The sequence below is a fragment of the Cuculus canorus genome, chromosome 7 (genome assembly GCF_017976375.1).
Source record: "Cuculus canorus isolate bCucCan1 chromosome 7, bCucCan1.pri, whole genome shotgun sequence".
Lineage (NCBI taxonomy): Eukaryota > Metazoa > Chordata > Aves > Cuculiformes > Cuculidae > Cuculus > Cuculus canorus.
Genome location: NC_071407.1, coordinates 959,057 through 975,381, shown reverse-complemented (window position 1 = coordinate 975,381; position 16,325 = coordinate 959,057). Strand labels below are relative to the sequence as shown.

At 48.1% G+C, this 16,325-nt stretch overlaps 1 protein-coding gene across 1 annotated transcript; it reads left to right on the top strand.

The window, feature by feature from the left end:
• The first annotated feature begins 24 nt into the window (after positions 1-24).
• LOC128852687 (uncharacterized) lies at positions 25-16,108 on the top strand. Its single transcript, XM_054071526.1, has 16 exons — positions 25-68; positions 168-197; positions 1,333-1,383; positions 2,006-2,067; positions 2,379-2,450; positions 2,896-2,976; positions 4,081-4,281; positions 5,278-5,379; positions 9,549-9,581; positions 10,567-10,608; positions 11,349-11,384; positions 11,530-11,562; positions 11,679-11,735; positions 12,589-12,624; positions 13,209-13,314; positions 15,781-16,108. The coding sequence occupies exons 1-16, from the start codon at positions 25-27 to the stop codon at positions 15,995-15,997; spliced, it is 1,203 nt and encodes a 400-aa protein (XP_053927501.1). The 3' UTR covers positions 15,998-16,108.
• Positions 16,109-16,325: the final 217 nt, after the last annotated feature.

Genomic DNA, 16,325 nt, shown 5'->3' with positions numbered 1-16,325 from the left:
AGCACATCCAGGTGAGCACCGGGCATGTCTGAACCGAAAATAGAAACTAATCCTCTTGTCATAAACAGGTGAAATCAAGGGCTGCATTACTAGAAGCAGCCTGGTTTTGAAGCAATATAAATAATCGCACAATAAAAGTAATTTTTTGCTTTCTCCCCCGTTCGCAGGTGCAGCACAGTCCACGGCTGCAGCCACAGGTAAGGCAGGGCTCTCCAGACACGGCTCCCTTTGCTCTCCACAGTCTCCCCAAATGCTCAGAGAGTAACTGTCAACTAAAAAATGACACAGTTACAGCTACGGCAGACAGCATTCTAGAAAGGTTTATGCTCCAAATTACTAGTTATTGCTCCACATTACCAGTTATTGCTCCAAGTTAACAGTTATTCATCCCCTGTAACATTATCTCTGCTCTTTGGATTGCTCGTAGGAACCGTATTGGCCACGAGTCTGCTACCAATTAGGGAAATCATCAGGCGAGTCTGAACACTCCAGGTCTAAGTTTCTGACTCCCATTTTTTTACTGTTCCTAAAATAATCATAGCACCCTGGAACCATTAAAGGATGGACACGACTCACCTCTCCTGTGGTTTCTAAGTGTTGAGTTAATTACTAATGCTCTTCACAACATGCAGCCACAGAGGACCAGGTGCTAAATTGCAGGGTTTTATCATACGCAGCCCAGAACTGAAAGAGCAGTTTTGAAAATCATTTCTTGTCAAGACTTGAGCCTGCAAACCCACATTGCTGTAGTCCTGAGCCGCGGCTGCACACCCTTCATGCCCTTCCTGCACAGATGGCACCACTGGCAAATATCTCTGAAGGGCATTTAGAACTGCCATTAATGGACACTCACACTGCCAGAGGTTACAGTCTGGTGCACTTACCCAGAGTGGCATGAAACCCAATCATAGACTCAGTGGGGTCAGAAAAGACCTCTAAGATCACCCAGTCCAACCATCAGCCCAACCCCACCATGCCAACTACTCCTTGTCCTGAAGCGCCACGTCCACACGCTTTCTGAACCCCTCCAGGGATGGAGGCTCCCCCACTGCCCTGAGCAGCCTCTGCCAGGGCTTCACCACTCTTTCAGCAAAGAAATTTTTCCTAATATCCAATCTGAACCTCCCCTGGCACAACTTGAGGCCATTCCCTCTCATCCTATTCCTGGTTACTTGGGAGAAGAGCCCAGCACCATCCTAATGTCTAAATTAGTTCACCAGTGTCTCAGTTCTCACGACCATTGTTACAGTTCTCTAATAAATTATTTTCTTTAAGATCCAGCAACCTCCAGTGAGCCCCAAACTTCCACTTCTGCATCAACCTTTTCCACAGACAGCACTGCTATGACATCTACTACAGAGCCCTGGACATCAGCCGGCAAAGGCAAGGGAAAAAACAAACTGCAAAAGTCATGTGCGGGCATTCTGAGTAATATATGTCATTTGTTTAGAGCAGACAGGTGGAACAGTGGGAATTCGGTGAAATATTTAATAGCTCTGCTTGCCATTAGCCCTGGGAGAGCCAATGGCCAATAGCATCTTCATTTCCATAGGAAAATGTGGTCAGAGGGAAAAAGGGCACGTGATTAAGTCTGCCTGCACATACAGTTATCCAGACAGCACGTGTGTGCGGTGAGATCTTTACTATTGGTTCATTTGAGGTGTTCCTACCTGGATATTTTCTTCACCTTTTAATAACTTTGCTTAATTTTTCGTGGTCCTTGAGCCGGTGCAGAGGTAGGATGGTGACAGGGTGTGCTTGTACCCTGCGCAGAGGGGCACCGGTTGCACCACCGCCCCTCCCAGATTCACTGATAATCACTAGCAGGAATGTGCTCTTCTGAGCCGCGTTACCAAAAGCTAAAGTCCAAGGAACTGTCTTGCCCGAAGTATTCATGATTTCACAGATCCTTGCAATACGTTTTCTTTTACACGGTGGTGTTTTTACCGAGTCACACGTTTCCCCCCGCTCCAGCCACCTCCGCAGACTCCTCCTCTGCCCCCAGCTCAAGCCCAGCAGAGACGGAGATGCCATCTGCTCCAGGGACCTTGGCAACCCTCGAGGAAGGTGAGGCACATGGGAAGTCACCTCCAAAGCATAAGGCAAACCTCATTCTTTATTCCCCCAACAACGGCCACTTTGCACCTTTCCACATGACCACTGCATTTCTATGAGTAAAAGAATGCATCCGGAAATACCTGCTGTCTTTATTATTAAATGAAGGTGAAAGTCTCCTTTTTCAGAAAAAAAATTAAAAAAGGAGCTATACATTGGCTCACTGTCCTGCAAAGCCCAAATCTACTTTCCTCCATCAAGATTTCGGTTCACTCCTAATTGCTGCCAATCTCCTTATTTCCTCAATTCTCTCCTGGCCTCAGTCACATCCGCTGCACCCACTACGGACACAGAGGAAAATACCACATCAGCTCCCAACAGCACGACTCATAAAGGTAAGAACAGCCATTTTCCACGTGCTATTTAAAATAAATATTCTATTAATTTGGAGTTTTCAGCCACATTAGGGTGTGACCACATAAACCTGTAACACATTCATAGCAGACAACTACAAATGAAACTCCCCTGTGAAGGAACAGCTCCCAGTATGGGCACTTTAATACAGGGCTGCCAGGATGTCGGGAATTTATGCTTTTAATGATTAATACATCTGAGATTGTAGCTATAAATACAACACATAAAAAAACCAAAAGCATTGGGGAGCTCAGCCAGGAGCTCACGTTTCTCTCCCTGGGTCAGACCTCTGCTCCCCACTCAATTGCCAGGCTGATAATGCAGCTTTTTTATCAAGTCTGAGACCCAAAGCAAGTGACTAGCTCCTCAAATCACTCTTGTACTTGTATTCGCTCCTTGCAACCATTTAATTTCTCATCTTTACAGTCTCCTTTTGTAGCAGAGGTGCCTCCACCGCCGTCACCAAGGAAAGCAGGACATCAGAAATCCCAGCTCCGCTGCAGACAGGTAACGGGCATTGCCCACCATGAAGCGTGTTAGAAACACGTGGTTAAAGGTCTTGATTAGGGGGGGACATCGATGCAAATGCCAAGGAATACTGCAAACCCACCTCCCAGTGCAGCTGGAGCTCGCTGATGCATCTGAGCCGCTTGGTCCCAGCGCGTTGGCTTTCTGGCTGTCAAAGGCACCGCTGCTGCCATCATCAACTGTGAACGCTGCGCGCAAAGGCTGCCTCGAGGCAAGCTCCACACTGCAGGATCTGAGCCACAGGGTCTGAAGGAAACTGTTATCTTCATTTTTGTTCCGTTAAGAAGTGAGGCTCGAGAAAAAAAGCCACCCACTCTCTGTTTTTCTCCATCTGTAACAGTACCTGTCAGGATTCTGAATAAGTTATAAACCTCCAGGCTCGAGTTCTCTTACCTGGCCAGTCCGGGATGAGTGGCTGATCCTGTACTCCCTCTCGAGGACCCCTCAGCTCAGATTTGCCCTCTCCCAGCCTGTGGTTCAGGATGCTGCAGGCTCAGCCCGGGGAGCTGGGGATGAGAGAGGCACAGCTCCCACCTCTAACGGCGATGCTCAGGCAGATCCAGCAGAGACCTGCGGGAAAAGCAGGTGCTGTATTTCAGCATCAGTCCTGATGGCCTCTCCCTCCCTTCTCCAATGACTCCTGCACCTGTGGGAGAAACACTTGCAGGCAGATAAGCCAGGAATAGCTGCAATAAACATCTCCCCCTCTATAGGGCCACAATACCCCTCGTTATTTCACTTTTTTAACTCCTTAATAACATTGACAATGCACACCCACTGCAGTGTTGAGAAACCAGATCCAAATAACGCCACTGCCAATTTCCAACGCCCATTTCTGTTCTTGCTCCTCACATTCCTTCAGCTTTTCTGACTCTCGGTGAGAGGAGCCTGAAACTTTTTTGATACTTACAATGCAAAGCATGAACATGAAAATCCATCTCTGAGCTGTGTCAGTGGCTGTGGACAGACTCCCTTTATCCACAAAGCCTGAAGGCAATTAAATTCATCAGGAGCTGATTTCAGTCACTCAGCCTCACCTGAATGCTTTCTCCTTCTCGTTTCTGCGGTTCTTTCTTTTCACAGCCTCTGAAAACACTGCAGAATCCTCCATTTCGCCCACCCCACCCACGGAAGGCGGAGATACCTCAGCTCCAGGAGTCTCATCCATTTCACCCACAGAAGGTGAAGATACCTCAGCTCCAGGAGTCTCATCCATTTCACCCACCCCACTCACAGAAGGTGAAGGTACCTCAGCTCCAGCAATCCCTTCTACAGCTGCAGAAGGTAAGAACAGACAATAAAGCCAAAAAATCTAATAATAATAGTGTTTATGTTTGTTTAAAATTATGCTGGTAGGATTACACTAACTGTACAACATATAAGATAAGACAAATGCTAATTAATCATCTCAGTGAAGAAAGAAACCAGCTTCTAAAATCTTGACTTCTAACATATTTGGCTTTTAAAGCTTGAGAAATGTAGAATTACGAATAATTTGGGGCTTTAAGCTGCTCATACTTTTTGCATCACTTGAGCATCACCACAGGTGCCCAAATATCAGGGCTTTTGTCTAGGGAAAAGTGGTTACTTTACTGTGGAGAGCACCAACGAGTAATTCAGATTGTGACATCTTCACATCTTCACCTGAAAGATTTAATAATCCTTGCTCTTCCCCAGACCTAAAGATGGAGATGGCAGCACGTGACACGGTACAGAAGCCATCTCTCTCGGCTTTCCCTCACTCACCCCTGTTGAACCCTCACACCAAGGAGATGGACGCTTCTGTGCAGGAATGGCTTTCCTCAACTCTTTCACAGTCCCTTCTCCTCTCCCACGTTCCTGCTTTGCAGCCACTTCAGTAAATGAAGAGGCTGAGCAGCATCCGCCCCAGGAATCCCGAGCACAGCTTAGGAAGACAAAAGTACACCTGCAAAAACAAACTGGAAACTGAGTGAGCTAAGGGAAAGCCATGTTGTGTGGAAAATGGATGCAATGAAGTTTTAATAAAGAGGGCTGTGAACACATTGCTCATTCTCCAGTAACTAAGTTTAAAAATGCAGATTTAAAGTATTTCTTTATCTCACCATGACGTGGTGGTAGGGAGTTGGGCAGAAGTGTGAGGGATGGGACCATGTGTGCTCTCTGCAAAAATCTCCCCCCATTTCCACACTTTTCTAGCAAAATGACAAATCCCGGTGATTTTAACCAAAAATTTAATTCTGGTTCCCATTGATGTTTGGTCATTACTGCTCATTGTTCCTAATTTTATTCCCCCCAAAGCTTTGACGGAACGTTCTCTGACAGAAGGTGACTTGGTCACATCTGCCCTGGCCAGAACAGAGCCGTTCACATCTCCAGCATCGCCATCCACGCTGAGTGAAGGTAACAGACAACCGGGTACAACCTGTGAGCTCTGCATGGTTTAGGGGCAAACCTGACCCTGTCCTGCATCACAAGGCACTGTCTGGGGCTCTGAAAGCCCCCGAGCTGCAGACAGGTGCCTACGAGACAATCCTGGGCACATCTCGCACGCGTGTCCTGTTCATACCCCCTTCCACACCTCTACGTGGTCCGTGCTGGGGAGGGGAAACCATCCCCACTTACACAGAGCTCTGCTCCAGCCCTTCTTCGGTGCTGGTCGTGCTGCAGGGCGTGTGCCTCTGTCCCACCCTTCCCCATCCCCTTTGCTGGGGCAACTCTTCTTCTGGCATCTATTGCATAAGACACATAGTTTTTAATGAATGATCCATTTTAATGACTCTATGAAATAATTTCTTGGGTATCAGAAAGTCTTAAAGCCAGGATTTCACAAGACAGGGTCATTTTGCATCAGCCACAAGCTGAGCTGAGCCCTCCCTACCCTACAGGCTGTCCCCACTCCTCTTCCACTGGAGCAGGCACTGGTGGCTCCAGTAGGCTTAAACTCCACTGCAAACCTCCCCCAGGGAGATGTACTTTGTCTCTGAACTTGACAGATACTTTCAAGATACACCAAAAAAATTGTGTTGGGCTCCGTACTCAAAGTTTTTTTATCGATGGTCGTTTTCTGTAGTGCCTATAGTGGCTTTTTTAGCTCTCTGCATCCTCCAGAGAGCAACAGAACTGGTGGACATCCTCCTCAGGACAGTGAAAGACACTTCCCACGTAAAATCTATTCAGCTCTCTCAAACTTGCCTTAGAGGTCACAATTTTCAAGCCTATTCCATTTCTGGATTCATGCACCCAAGCTCTCCCCATCATCTCCATCTTTCTTAAACATGCAATCACGCGCTGAGCAGCTGAGGTCTCTTCAGCGCCAGGAAGAATAACCAGCTCTCGTGAATCATTCAGAGCAAGACTGGATGGGCTCCCTGCAGCGTTCACATTAACAACAGTCCATTTTTCAATGATCCTTCTATGCCAGCTGAAAGGATGATGTTGCCCTTGTGCATTGGTCTTCTCTTTCCAGTGAGCAGCCCATTCCAACCGTCTTTATTGAATTTCAGCTTGCTGACTTTTGACATTGATTCAGTTTATGAAGATCACTCTGAACTCCCAGAGCCCGTAGCTCTTACCTCACCTTCTGCCACTGTCTGCACGGTTCAGGTTTCAGTGGCCGCTGCTCAGAGTCTCATTACAGGACGGAGGCTGTGGCTGGTGAACACCCACACCATCTGTTGGCCCCAGGTGCTGCAGAACATGACAAACAATTAGCAAGGCCACTGATAATTCCTCTCTTTACAACATTTTTTTAACACAAGTTTTCTTCTTCAGCCTTATCTGCCGTACCTGTGCACTAATAGATCGCACCCCTAAGCACTTCATCTGCCCATCTTTTAAATCCCTCCACCACCCCTCTGGGCAGCCTCTGCCAGCGCTTGAGAACCCTTTCTGTGCATTTTTCCTGATGCCCAGTCTGAACCTCCCCTGGCACAGCTTGAGGCCATTCCCTCTCGTCCCACCACTTGTTACCTGGGAGAAGAGCCCAGCACCCACCTCTCCACAACCTCCTTTCAGGCAGTTGTAGACGGTGATAAGGTGATGGGGTCTCCCCTCAGCCTCCTCTTCTCCAGACTGAACAGCCCCAGGTCCCTCAGCCACTCCCTGTCAGACTTGTTCTCCAGCCCCTTACCAGTTTAATTGCCCTTCTCAAACAGACAAACCTTCGTCACAGCAAGGAAGAAATCTCAGTCAGTGTGTTCCTACCTTTTCCTGCCATTAATCTCACTTGCAAAAGGATGGAAGTGAAAGCTCTTCTACCTTGAAGAACACTTTACAGAGCTCTGATCAGACCTTGCTCCTTGCCTTCCTTACCCAGGCTGGGCTGTGTTACAGCTGAGTAAGAGACATTTGCACTGCTTTGCTCATGCCAGCGGAACTGAGAAATTAATATGGTCCCTCAGCATTTACTTGTATTTGCTCGGTGTTCAGAAGTTGAACTTGAATTTCTCAAACGAGTGCCCTCTTGACTCTTGTGCGAGCTCGAGGAACGCAGTGCCTGGTGTGTGCGGTGTCCTGGGAACCGCTGGGTGCTCATGGCTGTCAACGGCTCTCCCTGTCTCTACTCAACCAAGTGTCTGAGCAAACCATTTAATCCTACTTATGCAGACTGTGTGTGTGTGGGGTGCTGTTCAATGGTTAAAGCGAGAAACAGGCTCCTCCCCAGCTCTAACATCCTCAGTATTTCATCTGTACTTGCTGCAGGCACTGTGGTTTGTGCTGAAGTCTCAGGAAAACTCAGTGCTCTCCAATTCCTTTCACTATGTTCTTCTCCTAACTAAGCACAAAGTGCTGACTTTGAAGAGATACAAATATCAATTAATTCCTTTTATTAATTTGCTGAAAGTAAAATGTTCCTTTTCAGCTGCCTGCAGGCACCCCACAAGAACACATTAGAGATAATTTAATTTGTTTCTCTCTGAAAGTGCCTCCGCCCAAAAAGAATTTCAGATTGATGTTCATATTTCAGATTAAGGAAATACTTCATTAGCTTAAAAACTTCAAAAGGACAGACCTCTCCCTCCCAGTAAAGCCATTTTTAATATCAGCTGAACCACAACAAACTTATTTCTGCCTGTAATGTGTAAGTCACGATCTGGATATAGAAATTTTACTCTGCCTCTCTCTCGCTATTCCCACCTGGATTTAGGGAGCTAAAGCAGTCCTTAAACTTTTTATCGAAGACTTTTCACCATCACTAGTGAATACTCAGTGCCAGGATCAACAGGTTCGTTAACTTTTGTCTCAATTACCTGTCTTCCCCCTGTGACATCTGGCAGTCTTGTACAAGTTCAGACCTAGGTCCTGGGGAGCGAGCCAAGCCCGTTGCTGCTGGTGCTGCTGTACGGGCAGCTCTGCCGAGGCACTCGGATGGAAGGAGCTTTGATCATGGTCAGCAGGAGGGAATGAAGGACAAAGAGAGCCCTCGTTCTGCATGGATGTGCTTTACTTGGTAACAAATGGCTGCCAGGTGACAGCAAAACGTCCCCAAACAAAAACCTCATAAATACCGACCCACCGAGGCGTAAGGCAGGTGTGTGTACTTGGAACGGTTTATGATGGCCACAAACCAGGAGGACCTCGCTTACATTGTCGGTAGTGTGCCTGATTTCTTTCTCTGAAAGAAAAATACCCTCTGGGCTCATAAAACTCATTTGGAACTTCAGCTCTCTGAAAGCCTTTCTCTCTGAAAGTGAGATAAATGTGTGGAGCGGTCTGTGAGCACCCAGCGCTCAGAAATGAGCCCGCTCTGCACAAACAGCTCTGCTGCTGCTCCAGGGAAATGAGGCTGTGCCAACCATCTGCCAGGCCAGAGGGTGAGCAAGGATGGGAAACGAAGGGGAACCAGATGCTGTTTAAACAAAGGGTGAAAAAACCCAGACCATATACCTCAGATTGCAAAGTATCCCAGGTAAAGGTTGGCTTTGGGTGTCTGAGTCCATGCTTTAGACAGCACTACGGTATGGAGGGATTGGATGGGGCTTTGAGCACCCTGATCCAGTGGGAGGTGTCCCTGCCCATGCCCATGTATCTCTAAGGTCCCTTCCAACCCAAACCATCCCTTGATTTTATGATTTTATTGATGAGAATGATGGTAAAGAAAAGGTAGAAACCCTTCCCTCTGTTGCGCAAAGCAACAGAATCATGGTTTTACACCATCACTACCACATTTCAGTCCTTCTCGTCCTGATTTCCCATAAATTATGAACTGTGACCAGTAAATCAAATTTCATCCTCTTGCATTTAGTACAAATCCATTTTTAGTAACTTGCTTCAGGATTTTTCCAAACTGATTCCCAGTGTTCCTGCAGTTCTGTATTCTGACTGGAGACAGCAGTGCAGTGGGGAGCCCAAGTCGCCCTGTGACCATGGCAAGGGGTGGTCCGTGGGCCAACAGAAGAGCACACTGCACGGCTTGGCAGAAACACCCCCAGCCTTCTCCAAGGCTTCGGAAAGCATCACCTCAGTTATGTTTCTGGAGAGAGCCCTGGCCGTGCTGCTGCGTGTCTCGCGTTAAAACTGAAACACTGATCCGACATTCCTTCTTTTGATATTCTTTTCTCTCCCAACAGTCCCTCTGGAGCTCACCACACCTGCATCAACAGGTATGGAGCACTTCAGTGTCCATTTGTTCGTCTCAGGCTTAGTCAAATACAACTTCTGCCACAGCAGAGCACTGACTCCCCTGGGCTTTAGCAGTGCTGAGCCAAAAGCCAGGCTCCGTCAGAGGTGAGAGCGCCCTCACCTCATCGCTAGCCCCAAAGAAACCAGGGCTCTCGGGGGAACACGAGCCCCTGGTGGGAACTGTGGCCAGAGGTGTCCAGCTGTGCTGAGCCCTTTGCCTTCGTGGAGACGCACACAGCCATACGCACGGCTGCCATCCCCCTCGGGGGCGGTGGAAATACCACAAACTGCTCTGCACAAATGCCAAATGATGGGTTAAGCCACTATAATGGACTGGATTAGGGATCTCATTATACCACGCCTAATTACCCCTAAATGACAACACGGCTTTGCTTTGTCAGTCTGTGCTTTGTTTGCTCAAGGTTGGACAAGCTGAGGCGTGCTCTTTGCTTTCTCTTTGACAGCCGTAGCCAAGCACACAGAGGCTGAAACACCAGGTATTTATTGCTGGCCACTCACTGAACCCTGGTGAGCAGAGGGACTGTGAGGGAGAGCGGGATCCCTGGCTCACACGGCCACCCCCAATCAAGTCAAGGGGTCAATTAATAGCCAGCAGCAGGAGGGAGCTGAGGTGTCTGCTCAGGCGCTTCCATTTTCGGTCTCGATTCAGGATTTGGCAGACTCCCTGCCTTCCTGGCAAGGCGATGCTGGCTGCCAGAGCGGTGTCCCGTCCAGATGTGCCATTTACGTCCCTGCCCAAGCCCAGGTTGTCACTGGAGGATTTCCCACAGGTGCGCACACCACTGCGCCAGCTGCAGCCCCGCAGCATCTGTGTTCACAGGCAAACACAGCAGCCAAATGTTCCCAGACACCTGCATGTGGCTGAGGCTGCTGCTCTGGGGCTCAGGGCAAAAAAACACATTTAGAATGCAGACAATATTTAATTGCACCTTTTCTCTCTCACAGTAACAGTCCCTCCAACTCCTGAACCAGCAGGCGTTACCACTCGTAAGTAATACTGCATTACTCTGGTTTAGATGCTTACTCTTCTGTCCAAGTTGTGACCACACAGTCACCACCTCCCTGTTCCCATTGTGTATAATCTTACGGATTTAGCTTCAGAGATAATCCCAATTGCCTCTCCCTTGGCTTCCATACACGACACAAGAGGGAAACAGGCTTGGTCTAGGTACCGGAGAAATCCCTGCCCTGATGAAGCACAGGGAAGGGGCAGCTCCAGGGGCAGACACACCACAGCAGGATAAATTCAGATTCCACTCCATGAAAGTCTGCCTGCACTTTCCAGGCTGTGCTTCCTGTGGGAACAGCCAGGCTCAGCGCCTGCTGACGCAGCAGCACAGACCTCACCACCATCAGTGCAGCACGCGCCACTGCTGTGGGCACCACACACCATAAACTGTACCTTTCTTTATCGCCTAATCCCTCAGCATCCAAACAGTCGTTAGCAAATATCCTGTGGGTTCCCAGGCCCCTTCATGCAGGACAGGAGCCTGCCGGAGGTCACGGCAGAGCCAGCCTACATGGGGGGTATGTGTTTTCTTGCCATTGAAAATGCTCCCACTCTGGGCAGACTCTGTTGGTGCCCACCCTGGGCAGCAGCGTCCAGGGTTGTGGCTAACCATCACTCGAGGGAGAGCCACAGGCCTCCTCTGGTTTGGGTGCCTGCCACCTCACCAGGGCTGGGACAACGGTTAACCTGCAGTTTTGCTTTCTCTGATGTCTCGAAGAAGCCCCTGCAGAAAGCACAACACCTGAAGCAGCAGGTATGTGCGACCACAGCTTCGGGAGAACTACTCTTAACACTTGATCCTGGGAGTAAACTGATTCCCTCCCCATCAAAAGTCCCTGCTCTGCTCATACAATAACAGAGCAGTTACTGAAGCTTGGCTTTTCCTTTCTCTTTGACAGCCCCGACTGAGCCCACCACGGCGGCCAAACCAGGTATTTATCGCTGGTCATTTACTGAAGTGTAGTGAGCAGGTCACTACATTTCATGTGAGCCATCAACGTATTTAAAATGTGGACAATGTTTAATTTCTTGTTCGTTGTTCTCACAGTAACAACCTCACATACTCTGTCGGTCGCTCCAACTCCCACAGCACCCATCACCACCAGTGAGTAACGCAGCATCCCTCTGCTTTCCAGCCTTCGTTATCTATCACCATCATAATCTGATTACGTGCTAGCATGGCTCCCTGTCTCCACTGTGTCCAGAACCTCATGGGTCTGCCATTTAACTTCGGGGAGGGTTCCTTTGCCTCTCATAGAAACCAAGGGATGGAAAATGCTCTTGGTACCAATATGGGAGAAATCCCTGTGCTGCCAAAAGGACCAGGGAAGGGGAAAGCGCTGGGGCAGACGCTACATCAGTATAAATGAATATCGGCTCTAGATCATCTCGCTCCTAGAAAGTCAGCATTCATGCTCTTTCATATCCCACCCTCACTGGAAGTCTGTGAGAATCCTTCTGATATAGTCATTGTAGAAAACCAAGGTCTACAATGGGATTTATTGAGAAATTTGAATTGCGATTTCTGCTCATTAATGGGAAATATTCTACCTCACACGCTTCGATAATGACTGAAGTCTTCTGTTAAAGCCTGTCCCTACCAGCTACGCACGAGCGAAAGGCACACAGCTGCCCCAGTGAAGCACACAGACTTGTGTGTACAAGATGCAGCAGCAAAGCATGCACTTCAGCACAGACTCTGCTTACACAAAGGAAACCATTCACTCTTGTTCCCACCGATGCTGGCAAGGGCTCATCTTTAGTACTCAGCCTGTACACTTTTCTTATCACGAGCACTTTGTCCAGGACAACTCTGTTCCTCTGAGCTGTTCCTACTAACATTTCCCAATCTGAACACATGCCGCTGACAACAGTTTATATTAATTGATGACAGAGAAAGCACACATTTTCATTATTCAGTCTCAATTGTTGTCTTTTTTTTTTTCCTTCATTGAAAGCCCGTCTGAAAACAACCCCAGCACCTACAGACCCAGGTAAGACATCCTCAGTCTTTCCTCTTTTTAGTGACTTCTCTTTCCAAGTGCGGAGTAATTGATGTGAGCTGGGAGAGCCTGGCAGTTTGCGGCAGAAGGTATAGGAGTGCAGAGGGAAGCGGGAGAGGCTGGGAGCAGGCAGAGGGCATGGGGATGCTGCATCTTACCCAGGGATGCTGTGAACCCTCCTCGGCAGTCAGTGTCAAGAGGATGAGCTGGTCTGTGCCTGCAGCATTGACGGAAAACCCACATTTAAAATGCCTGCCCAGGCAAGTGTGCACAGACTCCAGAGGGCTCGCAGGCAAAGGAACAGCTCATCATCACAGTCAGCTCACCCTCTTCCCACAAGAACGAACAGCAGCGCTAACTTGGTGACCTCGGGGTGAGTTGTAGGAGGCAGTAAGGAGCTTTTACTGGCACCCCATCAAAGAGAGAGCAATTAATTTCCTCCCCACTCAGTGCCATTTCCAGCCTCAGCAGCAAGGACCATGTTTCTATTTGCAAACATACCCGTATTTAACACGTGCTGCGTTTTATTCTATGCTCACATATGGTTCACTAACATTAAACTTCTCCTTCCCCAGCAATCCCCCCATACCTGCCCACCTACACGCAGCTGATGCTGCTGAGATACCTAACTGGGCTGTGTGGGCCGAGGAGGCCTGGGATGCCACGCGTGACGCTACAAGGGTAAATATTTACTCACGCACACGAGGTGTCCCAGCCAAAATGGGGCACCTCGAATGTGGTTTTACACTGGGTTCTTACACCCCTCAAATGCTCAGGTACAACATGACAGTAGCTGGAGCTACTGATCTATGACACCAAATGATGCTGAGAGGCTTTCAAAGATGTCTCAGAGGGGCGGGGATGCTGGTGTCACCTCAGCTGTCCCAGGGAATCCTTTGCAGGTAGCTCTAAGCTTCCAGGAAGCAAAGCTGTCCTTTCCAGGGCTGGGATGCCCTTTAGTTTATTTTAATGAAGCAGGAACAATACCAGAGTGTCCAGTGAAATTCCACTACCTTGTTACATTACAGTTTATAAAGTGAACTAATATATATTAACAACGTTGATACACTTCCACCCTCTAAATACTGACTGATAGAAGAGTTAGGGAAGGGAATTGTAACAGTGACCACCAGACCCTACTACCAGGCAGTGAACAGACACACGAGTAAGCCCAGTGCCAGCTGGGGATCGACTCCTGTGCTATCTTGCACAGAGGCTGGGGCACAAGGCAGCTTGTAGGAACAGATGGGCTTGAAATTATCCCATGAAAACACATCAAAATTATTTCTAAAAAGTCAAGAATATGTTTAAAGCTTGATATCAGATGAGGCCAACCCATGGCTTTGTGAGCGCCAGGACTCAGGAGGCCAACATGGAACATCCAAGGCACAGACAAATGTTACATTAACACCACAACACAATTAAGCTTCTAAAAGCTCATTATTCTAAGTTAGATGATATTATCAGCCTTCCCCATCGCACACACCTCCCAGCTCCGCTTCCCTTTTGTAACCCTCCCTCGCCAGGTCACTTTGTGCACGGTTAAATGTGACCGAAACAAAGAGACTTTGTGAGTGGGATACAGCCACGATGTACAAAGCGATGGTGTATCCGCTCCAACCTATAACAGAGAGCAGATTTAATGAGCTGGGCCTCAGCATGCTCACCACACACGGAGACTCCCAACGCACCTTGGCCAGCCAGGCAACAGTCTGTCAGGGCAGGGTCACTCTTCCCCTGTGGCCCTTCACACAGACCCTCCTATGTGTTCAGCTGCTGATCTCCATCAGTTTGTTCCCTTTAGGACTTTCTGCCTTTACACGCTGGTGTTTTCCCTCTTCAGTCCTTGAGCTACTGACTGAACCCCAATCAGCAGTAACTGATTTGCCAGTGATTTTGCCTCTCTTATCTTGCATGGCTCTGTGCACTTTCTCACAACCTGGCAATGTCCTCTGCTGGGAGCTGTTGCTGGGCCCCCACAGGTGGCCCAGGGTTCTCCCGGCATGGACCCCGTTACCCCTGAGTGCTCCTGACTTTCTGGAGACATCCAGAAACAGGCTTCAGCCACGCTTTGCAGCTCTGAACTTGTAACCCACCCAGCTGAGACCCATTTCAACACAGTGGGAGGACCCATTTCTGGCACCTTCTGCATGGACATTCAAATTCTCTTGGCAAACATTGACTGCAAATCTCACAGAGAGCGCTGGTGCCCAAACAATATCCACCGTTAGTGTCTCCATACCAGGAAACTCTCTCAAGCTGATTTATTGTCAAGTTTGCCTTCTTCAACTCACCATGTTTTTCAAAGTCAGTGAAGGCTTCATCTCTGTTCAGCCAAACCAGGATCTCTTTGTTTGTGCTGTCCTCCACAGCACAGAACCACGTCTGATCCTGCTGACAGATACAGGGCAGTCTCTCCAGATCCTCAGGACTTTACAGCAGTGGCACCTGATTTAGCCAGAATAGTAAGGAAAATATCTCAACAACCATTTCAAAGTAATTCCTCACAAATGACTGACTTCACACAGACAACAGCTACAGACACCAAAGATACATAGTCCTAAAAGACAGTTGAGTGACCGGCTTGCAAGCAGCAGCAGGATTTTAAAGGAACAAGCTATGAGAACAAACCCACACAGCTTTGGTAGTTGGCTTTCCATGTTTCACTCACCAAAGCAGGTTGCTAGGGAGGAAGAATTGGCATGAATTCGCAAAAGGCATTTCCAAATCACATAAAGAATTTAGAGAAAGATGAAGCACATGACTAGAGGGGTTTGGATGGTTTGGGACATGGAATTGTTTCTTCACAGCTCTTTTCTAAGGCTGAAATAAAAAAAAACGAAGTGCCTACACAGTAACTCTTCCTTCCATATTTAAAATTCCATTGGGTGTTCGTATTTCTGCACACACACACGCGCGCGCGCGTGGTGTCTGTGGGTGTTGTGTTACGTATTATACCAACACGCACAATTCCACGTGGCTGCATCCATATCCTGGAGTTCTGCACTGTGAATGGGCATGAGCTGCACAGGTAGAAATCTTTGAAGGAAAGGTTCTTGTAACTAATGAAATGAATGGGCTCTGTGACCATGCCATGATTTTTGTGTGACAATTACAGGTGGGTTTTCCCTTTTTTCCTTTTCTCAGGTGTGTCAGGGACCCAACCTGTGGGAATTACTACTCACCAGGCAGTAGGATGTTCTGGTTCAGGGTCAGAGGTCCCATATACCGAAGAGTTTGCCTGCGGTGCAGAATATCAGCGTGCTACAGATACAGCTACTCCTTCCACCACTACCAGGGCTACCTGAGGAGAGGCAAAAGAAGCACAAGTGACAGCATCACTATTATTATCGACCCCCAATAACAACAGCCCAAATAATGCTGCTTCTAACCACAATGTTGCTTTGATTGTTTATGTATGTGATCAGCATGTTGCACAATTACTAATTTCTAAAAATACGTTATGGTTGTAAATCTAAAGTTACTGCAATCTTAACCCTACTTGTGTTCCTTAATTTTGGATCTTTAGGATCTACATTGCAGATTTGTAAACCCTGAACCTCAGTAAATGTTGTGAGTGACAAAGAGTGCTCGGATCACATGGCTGTTTTTTCTCATCGAGTCTTTGTTTCACTCTTGCCGCTCTTCCAGTTCCCCCTATTGTACCAAACAGCTCAAACACTGAGGATGAT

Coding starts and splice junctions, on each gene's coding strand:
- LOC128852687 (XM_054071526.1), top strand. CDS start 25: ATGTCTGAACCGAAAATAGAAACTAATCCTCTTGTCATAAACAG. Junction 2,977..4,080: donor CCCAGCTCCGCTGCAGACAG/GTAACGGGCATT, acceptor TTCTTTTCACAG/CCTCTGAAAACACTGCAGAA. Junction 4,282..5,277: donor CCCTTCTACAGCTGCAGAAG/GTAAGAACAGAC, acceptor TTCCCCCCAAAG/CTTTGACGGAACGTTCTCTG.